The 18,972-nt window shown below is 62.5% G+C and overlaps 1 protein-coding gene across 2 annotated transcripts in view; it reads right to left on the reverse strand.

Annotated features, from left to right (window-relative positions):
* Window positions 1–18,972, reverse strand: part of LOC117653757 (lachesin-like) — a 163,934-nt gene that overhangs the window by 35,877 nt on the left and 109,085 nt on the right. For both annotated transcript variants that reach the window (XM_034399649.1, XM_034399639.1), the window contains exon 4: window positions 9,789–9,928. In XM_034399649.1, the coding sequence (XP_034255540.1) occupies window positions 9,789–9,928 (140 nt within the window). The remainder of the gene's footprint in view (window positions 1–9,788; window positions 9,929–18,972) is intronic.

Genomic DNA, 18,972 nt, shown 5'->3' on the forward strand with positions numbered 1-18,972 from the left:
CACGGCGTTTTGATTTTTTTAAATGGGCGACTTTAAATTTTGACGGGTGGTACGATGGGACCATGCCGTTGCCATGGAGATTTTTTTTCATGTTTTGACCATTTGCTCAGAACATATACGATTTCTTGTTACTTTGATGAGCCAGGAGGTTTAGTTTTGAGGAGTGGCACATTTTTTATTTGAACCATTTTTTCATATCATTAACGGTTCTCGTTTTCGATTGTTGCAAATTTATGTTTTTCGCGTTTACGGAAAATTTCCACGATGAATTTTCGAAAAAAATTGGAATTTTCGTGTTTTTCATGGTTGAAATAGTTTAGAGTTGTTTATTTGAAAATCGGAGAGGGGGGGGGGACGAATCCACGGACCTCGGACAATAGGGGTTCTTGGGAACCCCTAAAAATGGGGCGTCCCGTCACGGGTGCGAGAGACACGGCGACTCTCGGGTAGCTGCAGTCACACTCGCTGTCGGCCTCGTCAGCCCTATCCGGGACGCCGTCCATCTTCCCTCCACAAACGACCGTCCTCCCCCCCATGACCCCCGTCACGGGGCCCCGTGCAGCAGCAGCCACAGCGCGGTGTGCCACGGCACTGGACAACGCACCGGGCAATCTGCACTCCATCTCGAACCTGTTTTCTGACGAACCATTTTCGGCGCTCATTTGGCGGTGCGAATGGCCAGCGCGCTGGCGCTGCGGACGGATTCCGAGAGTCGTTTTCGTCCCTCTGTCTCTCTCGCACTCATGGGGCGTCCCGCACAGGTGCGAGAGAGACGCAGAGCGACGAAAACGACTCTCGGAATCAGCCTGCTGCGGTGCGGCGGTGCGCAGGGACTCATCACTCAGGCGGCATTGTGGGCAATACTCGGAGCGTGGCGTGCCCCGCCCCGCCCCGCCAAGCCCGCCATGCGGGTGGACAATAAGCTGGACGCACACGCAGACACGCGGCGGCCGCCAACACAATGCGTCTTGCGTCATACGTGTGTTTGCTGCGAACCGCTCCATGATGGGGACTAAATGGCCACGGGCTGCCCGCTGCCGTGGCACACTGCTAGTTCAGTCACACCAGCAATATTTTTTTTACCACCATGTTTTTGTGATTGTTTTTTTTTTTTTTTTCGCGCTCATCCGTTAAGTTGGCGACCATGGATTTCGCATTCGCACCCCGAGGGCAGCGGCCGCAGCGGCGGAGACGCCAATATCCGAATCGGCGGCGAGGTCAAAATGGCCGAGTTTCTCATTCCCTTTGAAGAGATTTCTCAACTCGAAAAGTTTAAACGGACTCTCGCTGGCGCAGGCAAGGAACAGGGAGCAGGATTTATTTGGGTTTGGCGGGGCCGGGCGGGGCGGACGCAGTCTGGTTACCATACTGAGCCCGGCTTACATCCCCTCTCCTGCCCCTGCCCCTCGCCCAGCGCCGGGCCCTACAGGGAGATATCATACTTTTCGCGCGACCTTCCCCGCGGATTGTAAGAAAAAGTTGGCAGGGTCCTGGCAGATATTTCAGAGGTCTTGGAAATAGCGAATTAAGGGAAGGAGGGCGAGCAGGGACCGCTGTCCTGCAAAACTCCCACGCCCTTGCCCTCGCTGCGACCAGAGCACCTCGGGGCGGGGCGGGGCGGGGCGGGGCGGGGCGAGGTGGAGCAGAGCGGAGCGGCCTTACTCGGGATTTGCGTCTCTGAAAAGGAAGAGTTAGGCTGTGCCGGGCTGTCCAGGTGGTCCAGGTGGTCCGGGCGGTCCTGCGCCTGACAGTGGGTGGCGGAGGGGAGCGCGGCGAGCTCGGCGATCGCCGGAAGCAAGGCCCGGCCTGGGGCCCGGCCCGCCACGCCGCCACGCACCCCTTGTTCTACAAGACGCGGCGTTGTCGGCGGCCTACACGCCACGTCCACATCCCACTCCAATTTGGCGGGGAAGCGAACCGAGGCCGCCCCCGCCGCCCTGGCCGAGGCCCTGGCCGGCCGAGGTGCCGATAGCAGCCGACGAGGCTCGGCCAGGCACGGCCAGGCTCGGCCGCCGGCAGGGCACAGTGGCGCGAAAGGGCGGAAAGTTGTGGAAGAAAAGGAGCGAGGAAGGAGGTAATTCGGCAGGGCGGCAGGGCGGCGCGCCGCGGCGTGGAGGTGACGGAGGGGCCCCGAATCATACCGCGGGGCGGGGGGGGCGTCGCGGGGGCGTCGCGGGGGCCCCGCGGGGGCGTCGCGGGGGCGGGGGGGCGGGGGGCGTCGCGGGGGGCGTCGCGGGGGCGTCGCGGGGCGTCGCGGGGGCGTCGCGGGGGCGTCGCGGGGGCGTCGCGGGGGCGTCGCGGGGGCGTCGCGGGGGCGTCGGGGGGGCGTCGGGGGGGCGCGGGGGGGGCGCCCGCGGGGGCGTCGCGGGGGGTCGGGGGGGCGTCCCCGGGGGCGTCGGGGGGGGCGTCGCGGGGGGCGTCGCGGGGGCGTCGGGGGGGGCGTCGGGGGGGCGTCGCGGGGGCTCGGGGGGGGCGCCCGGGGGGCGCGGGGGGCGTCGCGGGGGCGTCGCGGGGGCGTCGGGGGGGCGCCCGGGGGGGGCGTCGCGGGGGCGTCGCGGGGGCGTCGCGGGGGCGTCGCGGGGGCGTCGCGGGGGCGTGGGGGGGGCGCCCGCGGGGCGTCGGGGGGGCGTCGGGGGGGGCGTCGGGGGGGCGTCGGGGGGCGGGGGGGCGTCGCGGGGGCGTCGGGGGGGCGTCGGGGGGGCGTCGCGGGGGCGTCGCGGGGGCGTCGCGGGGGCGTCGCGGGGGCGTCGCGGGGGCGTCGCGGGGGCGTCGCGGGGGCGTCGCGGGGGCGTCGCGGGGGCGTCGCGGGGGCGTCGCGGGGGCGTCGGGGGGGGGCGCGGGGGGGACGCTCCGCTTATTTTCCTCATTACGAATGTAAGCTCGGTGGCTGCACGCCGCGGGCCGGGGGAAGGGAAGGGATCCGTGGCGGGCCGGGCTATGCTGGCTGGGGGAGACCGCCGCCGCGCCGGGACAGCCGGGACGACTGCCAGCAGGGCTGGGCCAGGCGGGGCCCGGGCCCCTCCCCCGGGCCCCCGTGGGCCCCACCTGAGACCCTTGCCTGCAAGCGTTCGCGCTGAAACAAACATATTTTGGGGACGGGGCCGAGCAGGGGGAGGAGGGCTGGCCGGCTGCCTGGCTGGTGCGGTTGTTTGCTGAAGGCGCCGTGTCATCACGAAGAATAGGCGTCGCCAGAGGGGCGGCGGAGGGGGGGGGGGGGAGGGGGGGGGGGCAAGGATCCTGGGGCCGGGACGCCGGGACGGGGTTTAGAGGTACCGCCCGGCCTCAGCCCTGACCCTCGGTGTTTGAACAGGATCATGAGTATATGAATGGGGAGTTAATGGAAGCGCCCCACCCCGCCCCCGGGCTGGCAGAGGGTGGCGCTGATTTGTGTGTGTGTGTGTGTGTGTGTGTGTGTGCGTGCGTGTGTGTGCGTGTGTGTGCATATATCGGCCAAGCACGCATCCGGCGGCCCCCTTCTCCGTCCAGTTAGTTTAGCAAACTGACCCGCTGGGCCGCCTGGCCGCTGGGCCCGGGCGGCTCCCCCTGCCCGCGCGTCGTCGCGTCGTCGCCGCGGTACCGCCCCCGAGCCTTTCAAGGCCTCCAAGGCCTCCAGCCGCCCCTAATCACTGGTGTGGGTTCGGTTTCGATTTCACGACGCGAAATCCAAACCGGCTAAAGCTCCTTTGAAACAGCAGCCTGTGAGTATTTTCATTCTCGTTCTTTTTGGCGAGCGATAGCGAGCCCATGCCGTGTTTGGGGGTACCAAAAAGTGACTGGTCGTGCGTCTGTCTGTCTGTCTGTCTGTAACTCACTCACGTTTCTCAGCAACTACCGCACAAATAGTTTCAAAATTTCGCACCGGAAGGCTCCTAAATCTCCCCCAGGGGGAGTTTATCTTATATTCACGATTACTATTGTTTGAAATATTCAAAACATCTTTTTGAATTAGGTTCTTAGCGTGGTTAGGTTGGCAGTGGTTGGCAGCTCGTAGCAATTTTTCATACTTGCGGCCGCGACTCTCAAATACGGGACCTGGCAAAACATTGGCAAATAAAACAAACTAAAGAGCAGAAGGGCTTAGAAGTGAGTACGGTCATGGTTTTTCGATTTTTTAGAATGATTAAAAACCCCTCCGGAGTGTCAACTCAGTGAAATACGGAAAATGAAAGTGACAATTATTACGCGTTTCGTCCGTATCCACCCCCTCCCCTCCCCAGCTACGGGGGAAATTTTTAGTCAGTGGAGTGTTTTTTGATAATTGCAAGAATGATTTGGTTTTTTTTAACCTTTGTTAGTGTATTTCCATTTATATTCTCAGACACTATATTTTTTAGTTTTTTGCTTTGCCCAATTAAAAGTTAGAAAAATATTAATACATTCTATGAGTAAAAACCCAGATGCTAATCTTGCCAAAAAAATAGTCTTTGCTGACTCCTGGTACTGATTCTGGGAAAAGGCTTCATTGCAATGCTGTGAGTTTACTATAGTACTAACCTTAAAGAAAACCATATGATGAGTGAGTGTAGCGCATTAAAGGGTTTTGACATTGACATCAGATTCAATGAGACGATTCACTGACTTGGTCATATGATTTCATGAGACGTTTTTTTAACTTAATAAACCATTGTCTGCGACAACTGGTAATTTGTGTTGGTCAGGGTTTTGAGTTGGTTTTTTTTTTTAATTTACTCAGAATGTTAGGTAAATACTTTTGCTAAACTGTTTCAAAGATTAAAGAACACACCATGACTATCATTACTTATGAATAAGCTAAACTTGCGTTTAGCAATAAGTGGCCTCGACATTGGATTCTATGAAACGATTCATTGGATCTGACAGAAGGTCTTCTCCGTAATGTAGTTGAAATCAGCCTGCCTGTAAATATGTCTCTTTTTTAAATTTAAAGCAGATAAATCAATATAGTTTAATCCACTAGTTTAAACTAAAAGGGAGAAAGGCTTTTTAGGTATTACTAATATTATTGCGTATTCATAAGTTCAGTAACAAGGAGATATCGAATGGTAATTGAAGTATTTGTGAATCGTATTAAGCAATTCAATGCTGGCTGTTAAATGTTACTCGACTGAGTAACAGGGTCAGGGTTCATGGCATGACACCATGAACAGGAAAAAGCTCTTAAAAAACCTAACAACTGAAGACCCCTACTTTCAACTAGAATTACATGATTTAGGACCAAAATTTCCTCGGTGTTTCATTGCTTCCTGCAGTATTTGGTGTGCTGATCACAAAAATGACTTCCAATTTCATCCCAGACCTTTACTTTTCCAAATATTTACCAATTTTGGACCAAAATTTTTGCATCGAGTTTTACATAGATTCCTGCAGTTTTTGGTGTGCTGATCACGAAAATGACTTCCAATTTCATCTCAGACCTTTACTTTTCCAAATATTTACCAATTTCGGACCAAAATTTTTACATCGAGTTTTACATAGTTTCCTGCAGTTTTTGGTGTGCTGATCACGAAAATGACTTCCAATTTCATCTCAGACCTTTACTTTTCCAAATATTTACCAATTTCCGACCAAAATTTTTACATCGAGTTTTACATAGTTTCCTGCAGTTTTTGGTGTGCTGATCACGAAAATGACTTCCAATTTCATCCCAGACCTTTACTTTCCCCAAAATTTACCAATTTGTGTCCAAACTTTTAAAATTGAGTTTCACATTGACCCTGTATTGGCCTTACTTTGCATATATTCTTCACCATCTTCTACAAGAATACAGACGCATCGCTCGCCTACTACGCGCCCAAACAAAACGGCGCGTACCCCTAGTTTATTCGGTTTTTGGCGAAGGGGAAGACAACCCTATCGATTTTGTTGCGAGTTAGCGCGTCGGTGCAGGGCGTGGCGGCCGTGACGAACAACGGCGTGGCGTGGCGGGGCGTGGCGAAAGGTTCGCATCGACTCACATTCCCGGAGCAACTTTCATCATTTGTTACGGCCGTGCCCGCTGTACGGGCGGGGCGGGGCGAGGCGGGGCGGGGCGAGGGGGGGCGGGGCGGGGCGGGGCCCACCGCAGCGCACGGCTAAAGGCGGCGCGCCGCGCTCTTTCACATACTTCAGCCAGAAAATTGACCGACGTTCTCCCTCCTTCAACACTTTTTTTTCTCGCTCGCCGTAGTCTTTCTTGCTTCGACGGCGCCGCGAGCCGCCGCGGCAGGCCTAACACTCGCACATGCTCATCTCCCTCTTCGGCGAAGCGGCCAAGCCAAAGCCGAAGCCAAGCCGCTGCGGCATGGGCGCGTTTAAAATGCGAAGAGTGCTTCGCGGAAGGCAATACGCTGCACTGCGCGTCGAGGGAAGGAGTGCCGTACGGACAGCCCCTCCACACACACACACACACACACACACACAGAGAGAGAGAGCCAGCGCCCTCACCTCATGCGGCATGCTCCCTCATTCTGAATATGGGGAGGTGCGCTATCTGCCGCGCCATAAAAGGAAATTCTTCGCGGACACACAAGCAATCTGAATAATGCGGCAATTTGAAAACGCGCCTTGTCTTGGCGTCGAGTTAGACGTGTATCCGGCCGTGCGGGGCGGAGCGGGGCGGGGCGGGGCGGGGCGGGGCGTGGTGGGGAGCGCACGCATGCGGGGGCTAAATAGAATGTCGCGGGAAAGGTGTGCGTTGAGGTGAAATAAAAAAAGACACCCCGACAAACACACCACAAAAAATACAAACAAGAAGAACAGTAATTTTCCCCGTCACTGCCAAAGCAGTCCCTCCCTTCCGACACTTTCGTTAAGCGAGTATCACAATTAACTTTTCCGAATAAAAACGGCGCACTCGAATCCCGCCCGCGTGTTTTCTTTCCTCCTTTTCCTGTTTTTTTTTGTTGTTTTTTTTGTTTTTTTTTGTTATTCTTTTCCGTCCTCTCGTTTTGCTTTTTCAGCGCGGGCCGCAGACAGGGCGCCGGCCTGATTAGGCATCCCGGCCACTTTCTGTAACTCGGACAGATACATATCTGCAAATTTTAGCCACACAAGGGCAGCGGCGCGCAACCGCGCTAAACCGCAGCGCAAATATTTGGCCGGGGAGGCGCCCCGCCCCGCCCCGCCCCACCCCGCCTTGCCCCGCCCCACCCCGCCCCACCCCGCCTCACCCCGCCTTGCCCCGCCCCACCCCGCCTCGCCTCGCCATGCCCCACCCAGCCACGCCGCGCGACAAGGAAGAAGAGGAGTCAGTGGTGCGTAGAGAAAGGGATTTGGAAAAAAGGAAGCGCAAAAAAATAAGAGAATAACAGAAAGGGTGATATCCTTCTTGAGTAATGAGAGGTGAGAGTCGGAGGTGTTCTACCCAGAAGGGAGAGGGAGAGGGAGAGAGAGAGAGGGAGAGAGAGAGAGAGAGAGAGAGAGAGAGAGAGAGAGAGAGAGGGAGAGAGAGATAGAGAGAGAGAGGGGGGGGGGGAGGGAGGGAGAGGGAGAGAGAGGGGGGGGGGTCTCTTGGGGTCTTTCTCTCCCTCCTCCGGCTCATCCTCCGGGCCATCGCCCGTACCGCGGCGGACCTCGCGCAGCCTCGCCGGAGGAGAATAGGCCCCATTTAGGAGGAATCGGTCGAGGCAGACAGCGCGGCGCCCAGATATCTGTCCCGACCAAACAACAACAAAGGCAGCGGCAAGCGCGCGGCATGTCGGGCGTCTGGCCACTACAACGCAGTCGCTCGGTCCGGAACGCTCCGAAATGTAACCAAATCCGTGGCGACTGGCGACTCACATCTGGCTTGTATATAATTCGTCGGGTTTCGCGGCGCTTAGCAATGCAGATTTCCCCGCGGGCAGCGTCGTCGTGGCGGCGAGGGGTGGGGGAAGGGGGTGGGTCCGTGGGCGCCGTGCCCAGGGCGCTCGCGAAGGAATCTGGCGGCGCCGAGGCAGGGCGAGCAGGGCGTGCACAAGGCCATCGACCGGAGTGCATTCCGATCTATGCTAAAGAATGCGTGGCCCCTACGGCCCCGGCAGCGTCCGCGGCGACCTGCTCGAGGCCAAGGACTGCCCCGTGGACGCGGAGAGTGGCCCTTCTTGGCCGTCCGGGCCGACCTGGCAGGGATAAATCTGGCGGAGGGTTTAGCGAAACCGCTAATTCCGGCTTGGATACCAACAAAGCGGGAAAGCGCACCGTGGGCGGCGTGGGCGGGGCGTGGTAGGGCGAGGCGCTGCAGAGATGAATCGCAGCCAACTAATTAATTACTTGAAATATAATTGTGCTCGCGCGTCCGTGCCAATTACCAGCCCTCCCCCCTCGCGGATGAACGGCTGGCCGACACACGTTGAGCGGGTGGCTTCTGACGGGGATCGGCCGCCCCCAGGCCCCGCCCCCAGGCCGCCCCGGCGCCTCCTCGCCCCCGCCCCTCCTCAGTGAAAGTTTAAATTATTTGGTCGGCGTGGCATCCCACTCCACGCCACCCTCATTGGGGCAAACTTCTCATACACGCCCATCACGAGCATGTCGGACACGCCGCGGGGCGCAGGCGGGGCGCCGAGGCGAGCGGCCGGGCACGATGGCGCCCTCCTTGGCGGCGACTTTGACCCACAAGAGGCAGAGCGGCGCCGTCGGGGAGGTGCGCGCCGCCCATAACGAGGCCCCAATGCAGCCCGGCCGGATTAACGCCGCGCTGATTGTGAGTTACGGCGTGATCAAATCACGGCGGCGACGGCGTGCTGCGCAGTGCTGCGGGCCCAGCCCAGGCCCAGCAGTGACGCCCGCCAGCGGGGTGTGGACAGCCAGGACGGCCCGGACGGGTGTCGCCGTGGCCGCCTCCCCATTCATCATCATATGTCAACACGGCGCACTATGGGTGCGGGCGAGGACGACCTGGCCGTGCCGTGCCGTGCCGCTGGCTGAGGGCGCACAAGGCGGCATCTGCCGGACCGGGGCGCCGGGATAGCGGCTTGTGCGGGGCGTGCGGGGCGTGCGTCCGCGCTGCGGGCTGCGCCAACAGGCCGCCTACCCCATCCGGGGCCCACGGCACGCCGCACGGCACGCCACTGTAAGCCCCGCTCTCCGTCCGCTCCACGCCCAGCCAGCCAGCCTAGCCGGGACGGCCGGGACGGCCGGGACGCCAGAGATTGCGACAGTTTAGTGGCTCCCCAGTCAACAGCGGCAGGCCCGGCCGGCGGCCCGGCAGTCCCCACGGACACCGCCACGGTAAACTGAATCGCGCGGCAAATTTCGGCCGTGGGTTCAAATCCCGCTCGGGGAATGACAATTATTTCGGCGCAAGGCTAGAGCGGCTCGAGGACTGCGGGACTCCAGGCGGTGCGTTCCCACGCGTTCCCACGCGGCCGGCCTATTCAGCGTGGGGATCACGCTCAAATTAATGGCGGGGAAGGCCCTACACCGTGAATGGGAGACAAGCAGCCGCGCCACGCCAGGCCACGCCGCGCCACGCGAGCCTAAGCAAATTCTTCCGCGTCCCCTCTTTGTGAGAGGTGCGACCCCCACGTCCAGCCCGGCCGGCCCGGCGAGAACCCTCTCTCGCGGAACTAGCCAGAGTGTCCCTGAAAAGGGCAGCAGAAGAGGGAGAAGAAGAAGAAGGGCGAGGAGGAGGAGGAGGAGGAGAAGAAGAAGAAGAAGAAGAAGAAGAAGAAGAAGAAGAAGAAGAAGAAGAAGAAGAAGAAGAAGAAGAAGAAGAAGAAGAGGAAGAGGAAGACGGAGGAGAAGAAAGAGGGAGGAGGAGAAGAGGGAAGAGGAGAACATGGAGGAAAAGAAAGAAGAAGAAGAAGAAGAAGAAGAAGAAGAAGAAGAAGAAGAAGCAGAGCGGGGCTCACCTTGTACTTGCCGAGGCGGTCCACGGTGCAGGACAGCACGGCCTCCCTGCCCACGGGCACGGTCAGGTTCACGATGGGCCGCTCAAACTCCGGGGCGTCGGACGGCGCCCGCAGCGTCGTAGGGGTCTCGGTGGTGACGCCTGCAAACAGACATCAATCATGAGCTCCACATCACCCGGGCCATCGCGCACACACGGACGCACACTCCTGTCTCTCTCATCTCGACCGCCAAACTACTCGTCAACTTGGAACGCGCGCCTGTTCGTGCGTGCGGTACGGAATGGCCCTGCCCGGCCCAGCCCTGCCCCGCCACGCCTGTTGAGGCGGCAGGCAGGCTGGATGCTGGTCGGCCGGCTCGGGGGTTTTATGGCGGAATCATTCCACTCGGCATTACACGCACACACACACACACACGTCGGGACGAACGTGTCGGCGCACAATGCCGGGGAAAGGAACATAGATCAAGGGATAAGGCGTCGATAAATTGATCCCGACGTGCATGAAGGCCCGGCCGGGCCGCCACTCCATTGGCGCTGCAAACAATAACCCGGAGAAATCGCGGGAGGGGCGGCCGGGCCGGACGGGCGAGGGAGGAAGGGATACAGGCAAGTTTTCTTTGGAGAGCGCAGTTCGCGCGGCCTGGCCGGCCCGCCTACAGTGGCGCGGCCCCTTTGTTGCAGTCTTTACGGCCCCACAGCCCCACAGGTGCCCCACCCCGACCAACAACAACTTCCAAGTTCAAGATCACGCGGACAATGGCGGAGAGGGCGCCGTCACACAGCCTGCCAAACTGGTGGAGCGAGGGCCTGCGCGACGGCGGGGGCCTCGGCGGCCTCGGCGCGGCGGGGACACGGGTTGGCGCTCCGCTCTGCTTTGCCGGTCTTGCCGGTGCCTCATTAATCATTCGCCGAAAATTAGCCCCGCCACTCGATATCACAGCGTGGCGCCGCGTGGGCCGCGCCCCGATACGTCTGCAAATGAGACGCCCCCGCCGCCCCGACGGGGTGCTCGGGGAGGGCGCGGCGGCGAGGCGCGGCGGCAAGGCGTTCCCCAAGGCGTTCCTCCGCCGCCCTCCGCCCTGACGGGGTGCTCGGGGAGGGCGCGGCGGCGAGGCGCGGCGGCAAGGCGTTCCCCGGGGCGTTCCTCCGCCGCCCTCCGCCCTGACGGGGTGCTCGGGGAGGGCGCGGCGGCGAGGCGCGGCGGCAAGGCGTTCCCCGGGGCGTTCCTCCACCGCGTCCTGGTGCCGCGCCGCAAGAAAGAGATCTTTCGGAGATATTAGCGCGCCCCGCAGCGGTGTGATACGGAGCAACTTTCACTTGGCGGTCGCCCCGCCCCGCCCCGCCCCGCCCCGCCCCGCCCCGGCCCGCGCTGCTCCGGGCGGTCTCAAACAATTTGCGCGAAATAATAACAAGGCATTAAGCGGCGGGAGGGGGGGGGAGGGGCGGGCACCGCAAACACCCCGAGAATCATTCGGTACGACTTCCGCCCCGAGGCCGGAAGTCTCGGCGGCGTGAGCGAGCAGCGCGAGCAGCCTAGCACCAAAGTTGGCGGCATGATGAACATGTTTCCCTGACTTGATCGCGTGGGCGTACAATGCAGTGGCGTACATGGCCTTGCTGGCGGCGCGCCGTGCGCCAAGGCGGCCCTTGCTTTGTGCCATTGTAGCAGAGTCTCCCCTCCCCCTTCCAGGCCCACCTGGCGCTGCCCGGCCGGACCAGGCCGGACACGGAACACAGAGGACACGGCGGACACCGTCCGGTGGCGCCACCGTGTTCTTCGGCAATGGGCAATGGGCGCCATCTGCAGCGCTGCAGCGCCCCTGCAGTGCGGTGGCACCGAGGCAAGGCCCGCCCCGGCCCGACCAGCACTGCTCGACCAACTCGGCAGCGGCGGTGCTCACGTTTTGTGAGGACAGCGGCCGCAATCGATGAGTTCTGCTTTTGAAGTAATCAAGTTACACGCTTCCCGTTTTATTTGCAAGTCGTTCCCACCCCGGCCCGCCTGCAGCGGACGGCATGTCGCTAATGCAGCCAAGTGCATTTCATGATTCGGCGCGCGGTCGGTGCCCCTGCAGGGCCCCGCCCCGGGTCGGCCGATGCGCTCAATGTGTTTTCAAATAACGGGATTTGGCCTCCGCGACTTTCTAATGGATTAGTCCCCCCTCCCCTCGAGATAACACGCCCAGCCTGCAAATAATTAAAAAGCGGCGAATCTCGTTCGGGCCGTCCCAGTGCACCAGCAGCCCCATGGAGGCCGCGGGGGGCCGCCCCATACATTGTTGCAACCGTTACACGGACAAGAAACGCTCCACGGCACGGCAGGCGGGCAGGCAGGGGGTCCCCCAAGTATCACCACATCGTATTTTTCAGTGGCGGGTACCTCTTTTCTCCGCTCCCTTTATTTTTCATTAAACGAGCCGGCCTTTTGTGCCTGGTGCTGTTTTTATTGTTGTTTTTTTTTCAGGTGCTCATGTTATCCCAGTGGCGCGGCGCCTCGCCGTAAATCCCAGACGCGCGGCGCGTGCGCCTTCTTTGTCTCTTTGGCGCCGTCGCGGTCCGAGTCATTCCTTTGGCCGGCCTGAAAAGGCGCCCACACCGCTAAGAGAGAGAGAGAGCGTGCGATGCGCTGGGCGTGGCGGGACAGTCACCACAACAACCACTTCTCGCCAAGAAAGCGAGAGCGAGAGAGATAGACGGAGAGAGGGCCGCTTGCCACCGCTTGCCGCGGGCCGGCTGGAAACTGGAGCGAGAGCGAAAGGGGATGAGAGACCGTCATCATGTGCAGCTTTGTGGTGTGGTGAAAAAGCGCGCGTTTCCCACCAGGCGTGCTCCCCTCTCTCTCCCTCTCACTCTCTCTCGCGCGCTGTGCCCGGCGGGGACAAGAGCCCGGACACCCACCCGGAAGGCTGCTGCTTGCTCGGACCGCCCCCCACCCCTAGGCCCAGGCCATGGCCGGCCAGAACCACCACTCACTCCGGCGGTGGCGCGCCGTGGCGGTGCAGGGCCAGAGGGTGCCGGCCTGCCCCGGCCGGCCCGCCAGCCCGGAAACAATAAAGGCGGCAAGGTTTTCATCCCGTCGTCGTCCGCGCCGTGCGCGCCGCGCGCCTCTGCGGCCGCCATCAAATCATCACCGAGGACATTTAGTGCGCCGTTGTCCTCACGCACGCCCCGGCCGCGGCCGGTCGGCCGGACTGCCGCGCGGCTCGGCTCGCCGGCCACGCCCCGCCGTCGAACGGGCGACCCCCTCTCGACGTCGCGCGACGTCCTCAGCCACTCCTCGAATCACACACTCGGGTACCAGCGAATCGCCCTCGAACGAGGACTCCGCAGCACCCGCCATGGCCGAGACGTCGACAGCGCCACGACGCCTCACTTTCACTTTGCAAGACGGACGCGTCTTCTCGGCGAGGCAAGGCCGTAAAACTGCCGCCGCCACTCGCCGCCCCGGAGAGAGAGAGAGAGAGAGAGAGAGAGAGAGAGAGAGAGATGGAGAGAGAGATGGAGGGAGAGGGAGAGAGAGAGAGTCACTGCTGACTAAGTCCGCCGCGGCGCAGACACTGTGTTACATTCTCTGATTTTACGTCCGCCTGCGCCACGCCTGCGCCCCGCGCCGCCACCGCAACAAAACTGCCCCTCTCTGTGTGTTTACTGCGCCTGCAGTGGTGTGGTGCATACTGGGGGATCCCACTGGAGGAGGAGATCGCCCCGCCGCCGGTGTGTGCCCCGCCCGCCGCCCCCGCCGCCCCCCGCCGCCCCCGCCGTCCCCGCCGCCCCGCCGCCCCCGCCGTCCCCGCCGCCCCCAGCCCCCGGCTCCGCAAAGCTCCTTCCCTACACCATAACCTACATGTCCGCTACCCCCTCAGGGCTTCTCGGGGCCCCGAAGGGAGAGGGAGGGGCGCGGCGTCACGGACAACATTTTTCATTTTTATGCGCTCTTATAATGTGATCGCCACAGCTGGGCTGCTTCCTTGCACTACTTTATGTGTGTGGCCGAGGCGGTGGCGGCGGCGGTGTTCGAGATAATGCCTTCCTTTAGGTCGCCAGCGCGGCGCCGCGGTGCCGCGGCCGTGGCGAACGGCAAATAAAATTTTGACCGCCGTCATGGCGGCGCTTGCGGCGGCCAGCGGCGTTTTATCGGACACGGCCAACAAGAGCGAAAAAAGTAAATTATATAGAGGAGAGAAAAAAGGGAAATGCAAAGGGAGGGAAGGAAACAGGAAAAGATGAAAACGGTTACGGGTTCTGATGGAATTGAAATGTGTGTGTGTGTTGAAAATAGAATGAATCAAGATACGCAGTCGACCGCGTGTGTGTGCACCTGGCGCGTTTTTCCCTTTCTTTTTTTCAGGAAGATGCAAATACACTATCCCGTGGATGGGGCGCGGACTGCGAGGGAAGGGCGGTGGAGGAGCGCCGAGCCGCGCCGAGCCGCGCCGAGCAGAGTGAGAGACTCACATAAGTGTACGTGCACTTTGCGCCGGGCGGGCCGGGCCGCGCGGCAGACTGGGCCTAGGCTGGGGGTGGGGGTGGCAGACTTTGCGTACGTGCACGCAGCCATGCAGGCAGGCATCCAGGCAGGCAGCCATCCAGGCAGGCAAGCCAAATTGAGCATAACGCCGCGCGTCACACAGCAGTGGCGGTGACTGCGGCAGCGCGGCGAAGGCCAAGGCGAAGGCCTGCTCGAGGAGGGCGAAGGCGGCACTGCCAGCAGCACAGCATTGAGGCCGCCATCGCGTGCCGTGCAGCCACGTGCACAAGCAGTCGGGCACGGCGTCGTCACAAGCGGACAACGCCGCGATCCTGTTTTTTAATAATTCACGCGCCGTTCGCGCTCCGCAGACAGACCGGCGTCGTCGTCGGCGAGGTGGCGGCGACGCCCCAGCCCGCCGGCCCCTCCCCGGCCCTTCCCCGAGGCTGTCCACGTGGAAAAATTACGCTCAGTCGGCGCTTTAACAAGGAAAGTCATATTAAGGGCCCTCGGCTTGGCCCGCCCTCGGCCCCGACGGCACGGCCCGTCGCGTTCGCCATTTGCCCCGCCTCGCCCCGCCCCGCCCCGCCTCGCCCCGCCCCACCCCGCCCCGCCCCGCGAATCACTGAGAGCAAAGCGCGTTACTCCAGGGCCGCCGCGCCGCCAGGTAAACGTTTTAATTAGCCCTTGTTTACCTGTCCGGCCCGCCGAAGGTATTGCGCTCCGCTGAGACGGAGGAATTTCATTCGGCGCCTCAAGCACGGCGGGGCGCAGGAGGGCGGGCAGGACGCCGTCGTGGCCGTCGAAGCTTACAAGCGGCAATTTTTTCAGCAGGAGATGTTCCATTCCCCCCGCTTCTCGTTCTGCACCGTCTCCCCGACGCTCCACGGCGGCACTCCACGGCGGAGCGGGCGTCCTCAAGCGGAGGCGTTGTATACTCGTAAGCAGCTTACTGCATCGGAACTGCCGCTAGACACGAATCAAACGTCCCGCCGGAACACACTGCTGGAACAAGGCCGCGCCCTTCCCGACGGGATTAATTTTTTAAGCGGTCTTGCTACCGCTTCTAGCTCTGCATCCGATCCCACTCATCCCATCCCATCCACCCATCCATCCATTCAGCGCGCTCGGGCTCGGAGGGGACTGCATGTCGTGTTGGTCGTCGTCGTCTGTCGTCGTCCGCGCCGCCACGCCGCGCGCCTCGCCAGTCCCACTCCCACACCACCCCCACCCTTCTTGCCCCTCTCTGCCCGCTCCCCGGCCGGTCCACGGCAAGACCGCTTTGCTAAGCTTGCCTTGGCGGAACTTTTTTTCCTGCGAGTCATACGTCTTTGCCAAAACGCGGCGCGGCCGTCGTCTCCCTCGCTCTCACGCGCGTGCGTGCGCGGGCTTTTTATTCGCCGTGATAATCAAGTCCCCCGAGTTCCAGGCTGATACCTCCCAAATATATTCGACCCCTAATGCCCCGCCAGGCCGCGGCGCTGGCGGCGACTCGACCCACAAATACTTTTTATTTCGCACGGCGGGTTTATTCTAGGCGTTTGCTGGCCCGGCAGATATGAACCGTTGCGATTAACGTGATATAATAGGTCGTTTCAATCGGGCGTGCCGCGCGGTGCTGCGCCGACTCGGCGCTGGGCTGGCCGGGCTGGCCGGCCGCACCGGCGCGGCGGCGCGCGACTCCGGCAGGGATTATTTTAGCTCGGGAGGATGATTTGTGGTCGGAGCCCCCTCTGCCGCTCTGCCTCGGAATGTTGCGGACGGCGCCGCCTCGCTTTTGCCGATACGGGCGCTGGGCCTGCAGACTGATTCCGAGAGTCGGTCTCGTCGCGCTGTCTCTCTCGCGCCTACTCGGGACGCCTTGCAAGTGCGAGAGAGACGGCGCGACGTAAACGACTCTCGGAATCAGTCCGCAGGCCGCGCTGGGCCTGGGTCCTCGCTTCGCTCGCGTGGTCGGGGGTTCAAGACCGGCTAAAACCAACAAAACATTTTTCCCTCTCCGTTTTTTGGCGAGGGTCCCCTCCAGCGCCTCCAGGCTTGCCTCCCCTCCAGGCAGGGCCGAACAAACGCCCCGGGTCGCAAAGGGCACGCAGAGGCGGCCGACCGGCGACGCCAGCGACCGGCCCACCAATCGGCCAGAGCGTCATTTGTTTTCGCAGCCGCTTGGAGCTTCGGCCGACCGACGACTCGTGCAGTGACGCCACACAAACCGGCGGGATCGACTTGGGGGGATCCGCGCGAGCCACCACGTCCACGTCGGCCCCGTCGCGGCCACGACGCCGACCCCGCCGGCCTCGGCCGCTGCCACTCATTTGTCGCCATTCTTCCCGCGACCGGGTCGGCCGGCCCGGCACGCCGCGGGGGCGGCCAGAAATAAATGTGTCGACGTCGACCTCCGCCGGCCGGCGACGCGGTGCCAACGTAATCTCTTGAGTAACGCGCCGACCTGCCTGCCGGGCCTCGGCCCCTCGGCTGCCAGGATTGCGTGAGCCTCGCCTCGCCCCTCCGCGCGGAGCGGCGCAGCGGCGCAGCGCTCGACGTGGACGTCCACGGCCAGGACGCCGCCGAATCCCAGCGGTCATATATCGCCCCTGATCGTGTCAGCGGCAATGGCCGCCAGGCCGGCCGAGGCCCCCACCTGGACCGAACACCGAACGCGTCGTTACAGGGCGGCCCGGGGCAGGGCCTGGGGCAGGGCCTGGGGCAGGCGCGGGGAGAGTTCGTATTATTTAGCGCTCACGGGCCGAGGCGTTGGCGAGGGCAGGGACGCCGGGGCGGCGGGGCGGCGGGGACGGCGTCGAGGGGAGATAACGGCCACTGCATTGCACTGGACGTAGTGGACGTAATACGTAGATAGACTGGGATAAATGGGAGGCCGGGCGGGCCGGGCGGCCGTGCGGGCGGCACGCAGTGGCCGCGGCTCGGCGCCGAGGCCGTGGCGGCCGTGGCGGTCGCACACACACCTAAACACTCTTTCACACACCGCCGGAGAGGGGGGTGCTGAGAGTGTTGTACCCGTTAACCAGTTCATATTCTCGGAGGCGTCGCCGTGAGCCCCGCGCCCGCCTGCCCGCTGCGTTGCCGTCGACAAAGCCGAGGGGGGCATTGTGGTCGTGGCGCGCCGTGGCGGCGGCCAGATAAGGAGAGTGGCCCGCGGCGAGCCGCCCCGCCAGGGCCGCCAGCCAGCCAGCCAGCCAGCCAGCCAGCCAGCCAGCCAGCCAGCCAGCCAGCCAGCCAGCCAGTCAGCCTGCCAGTCAGCCAGCCAGCCAGTCAGCCTGCCAGTCAGCCAGCCAGCCAGCCAGCCAGCCAGCCTGCCAGCCAGCCAGCCAGCCAGCCAGCCAGCCAGCCAGTCAGCCAGCCAGCCTGCCAGCCAGCCAGCCAGCCAGCCAGTCAGCCAGCCTGCCAGCCAGCCAGCCAGCCCACCAGCCTGCCAGCCAGCCAGCCGCAAAAGCTTATTGAGTCGTTAAGCGGCGCGTTCCCTTCGACGGCTGCATTAGTCGGCCCGATTGCCGACGAGATGACTGAGGTGCGGGAAGTGATGCGCGCGGCCCGGACGCCGGGGACGCCGAAGACGTCGAAGACGCCGAAGACGCCGAGGACGGCGACGGCGGTCGGGAAGCGGAAGTGAAAAGAAGGGACACGGGGAGGGCGTGGCCACGGCGAAACGGCGGCGTGGCGGCGGACGTTTGCTGATGCGGCAGGCGGTGGGTAGGCAGCCACGCGGCCCGGCAACCCTTTCCCCGCAAGCTCTGTTCGCGCCGCGTGAATACAAATGGCCGACGGCGTGGCGGCGTGCTTCGCCATAGGGACGACTCGCTAGGAACGCCTTTCCAGGAACGCCCCGCTAGGGACGCTCCGCCGGGAACGCCTCGCCGGGAACGCCTCGCCAGGACCGCCCCGCCAGGAACACCTCACCGGGAACGCCTCGTCGCGGGGAGCGCTTCGCCAGGAACACCCCACCAGGAACGCCTCGTCAAGAACGCCTCGTCAAGAACGCCTCGTCAAGAACGCCTCGTCAAGAACGCCTCGTCAAGAACGCCTCGTCAAGAACGCCTCGTCAAGAACGCCTCGTCAAGAACGCCTCGTCAAGAACGCCCCATCAGGAACGCGTCGTCAAGAACGCCCCACCAAGAACGCCCCACCAAGAACGCCCCATCAGGAACGCGTCGTCAAGAACGCCCCAAGAACGCCCCACCAGGAACGCCTCGCCAGGAAGGCGGCAGACGTCCCGGCCGGATTTTGATTTGCCCAAGATTTGCAGACGTTTTATTGCGGCGCTTCCATCCCCGCACGTAGTGGCCCCGCCCCGCCCCGCCCCGCCCTGGGCCCCGACAAGGGCCCCGCCAGCACGGCCAGCACGTGTGGCCGGAATGGGGCCGGCGCGGCCCTCTCTGCGGCAGACGACGGCAGCAGACGACACCTCGGCGCAGGGCGGCCTAAGGGCGGCCTGGCTGTCGGTAATGGTGCCGCGACTGCCGTGCCTGCCGGACTACCCCGACACCGGACGCCGCGCCGATCATTAGATCAAGGGAGTGAATTGGCTGCGGAAAGCACTGCGGGCGGGGCGGGGCGGGGCGGGCCCACGCTGTGCCAGCCCATTCCAGTGGTGGGTTTGTTTTGCATAGACTGGGGCGATTCCGAACGCGGCTTTGTCGCGCTGTCTCTGTCGCGCCTAAATGGGGCGCCGCGTGGTGCGAGAGAGACGGCGCGGCCAAGC

The sequence above is a fragment of the Thrips palmi genome, unplaced genomic scaffold, assembly GCF_012932325.1.
Source record: "Thrips palmi isolate BJ-2018 unplaced genomic scaffold, TpBJ-2018v1 HiC_scaffold_10, whole genome shotgun sequence".
NCBI lineage: Eukaryota > Metazoa > Arthropoda > Insecta > Thysanoptera > Thripidae > Thrips > Thrips palmi.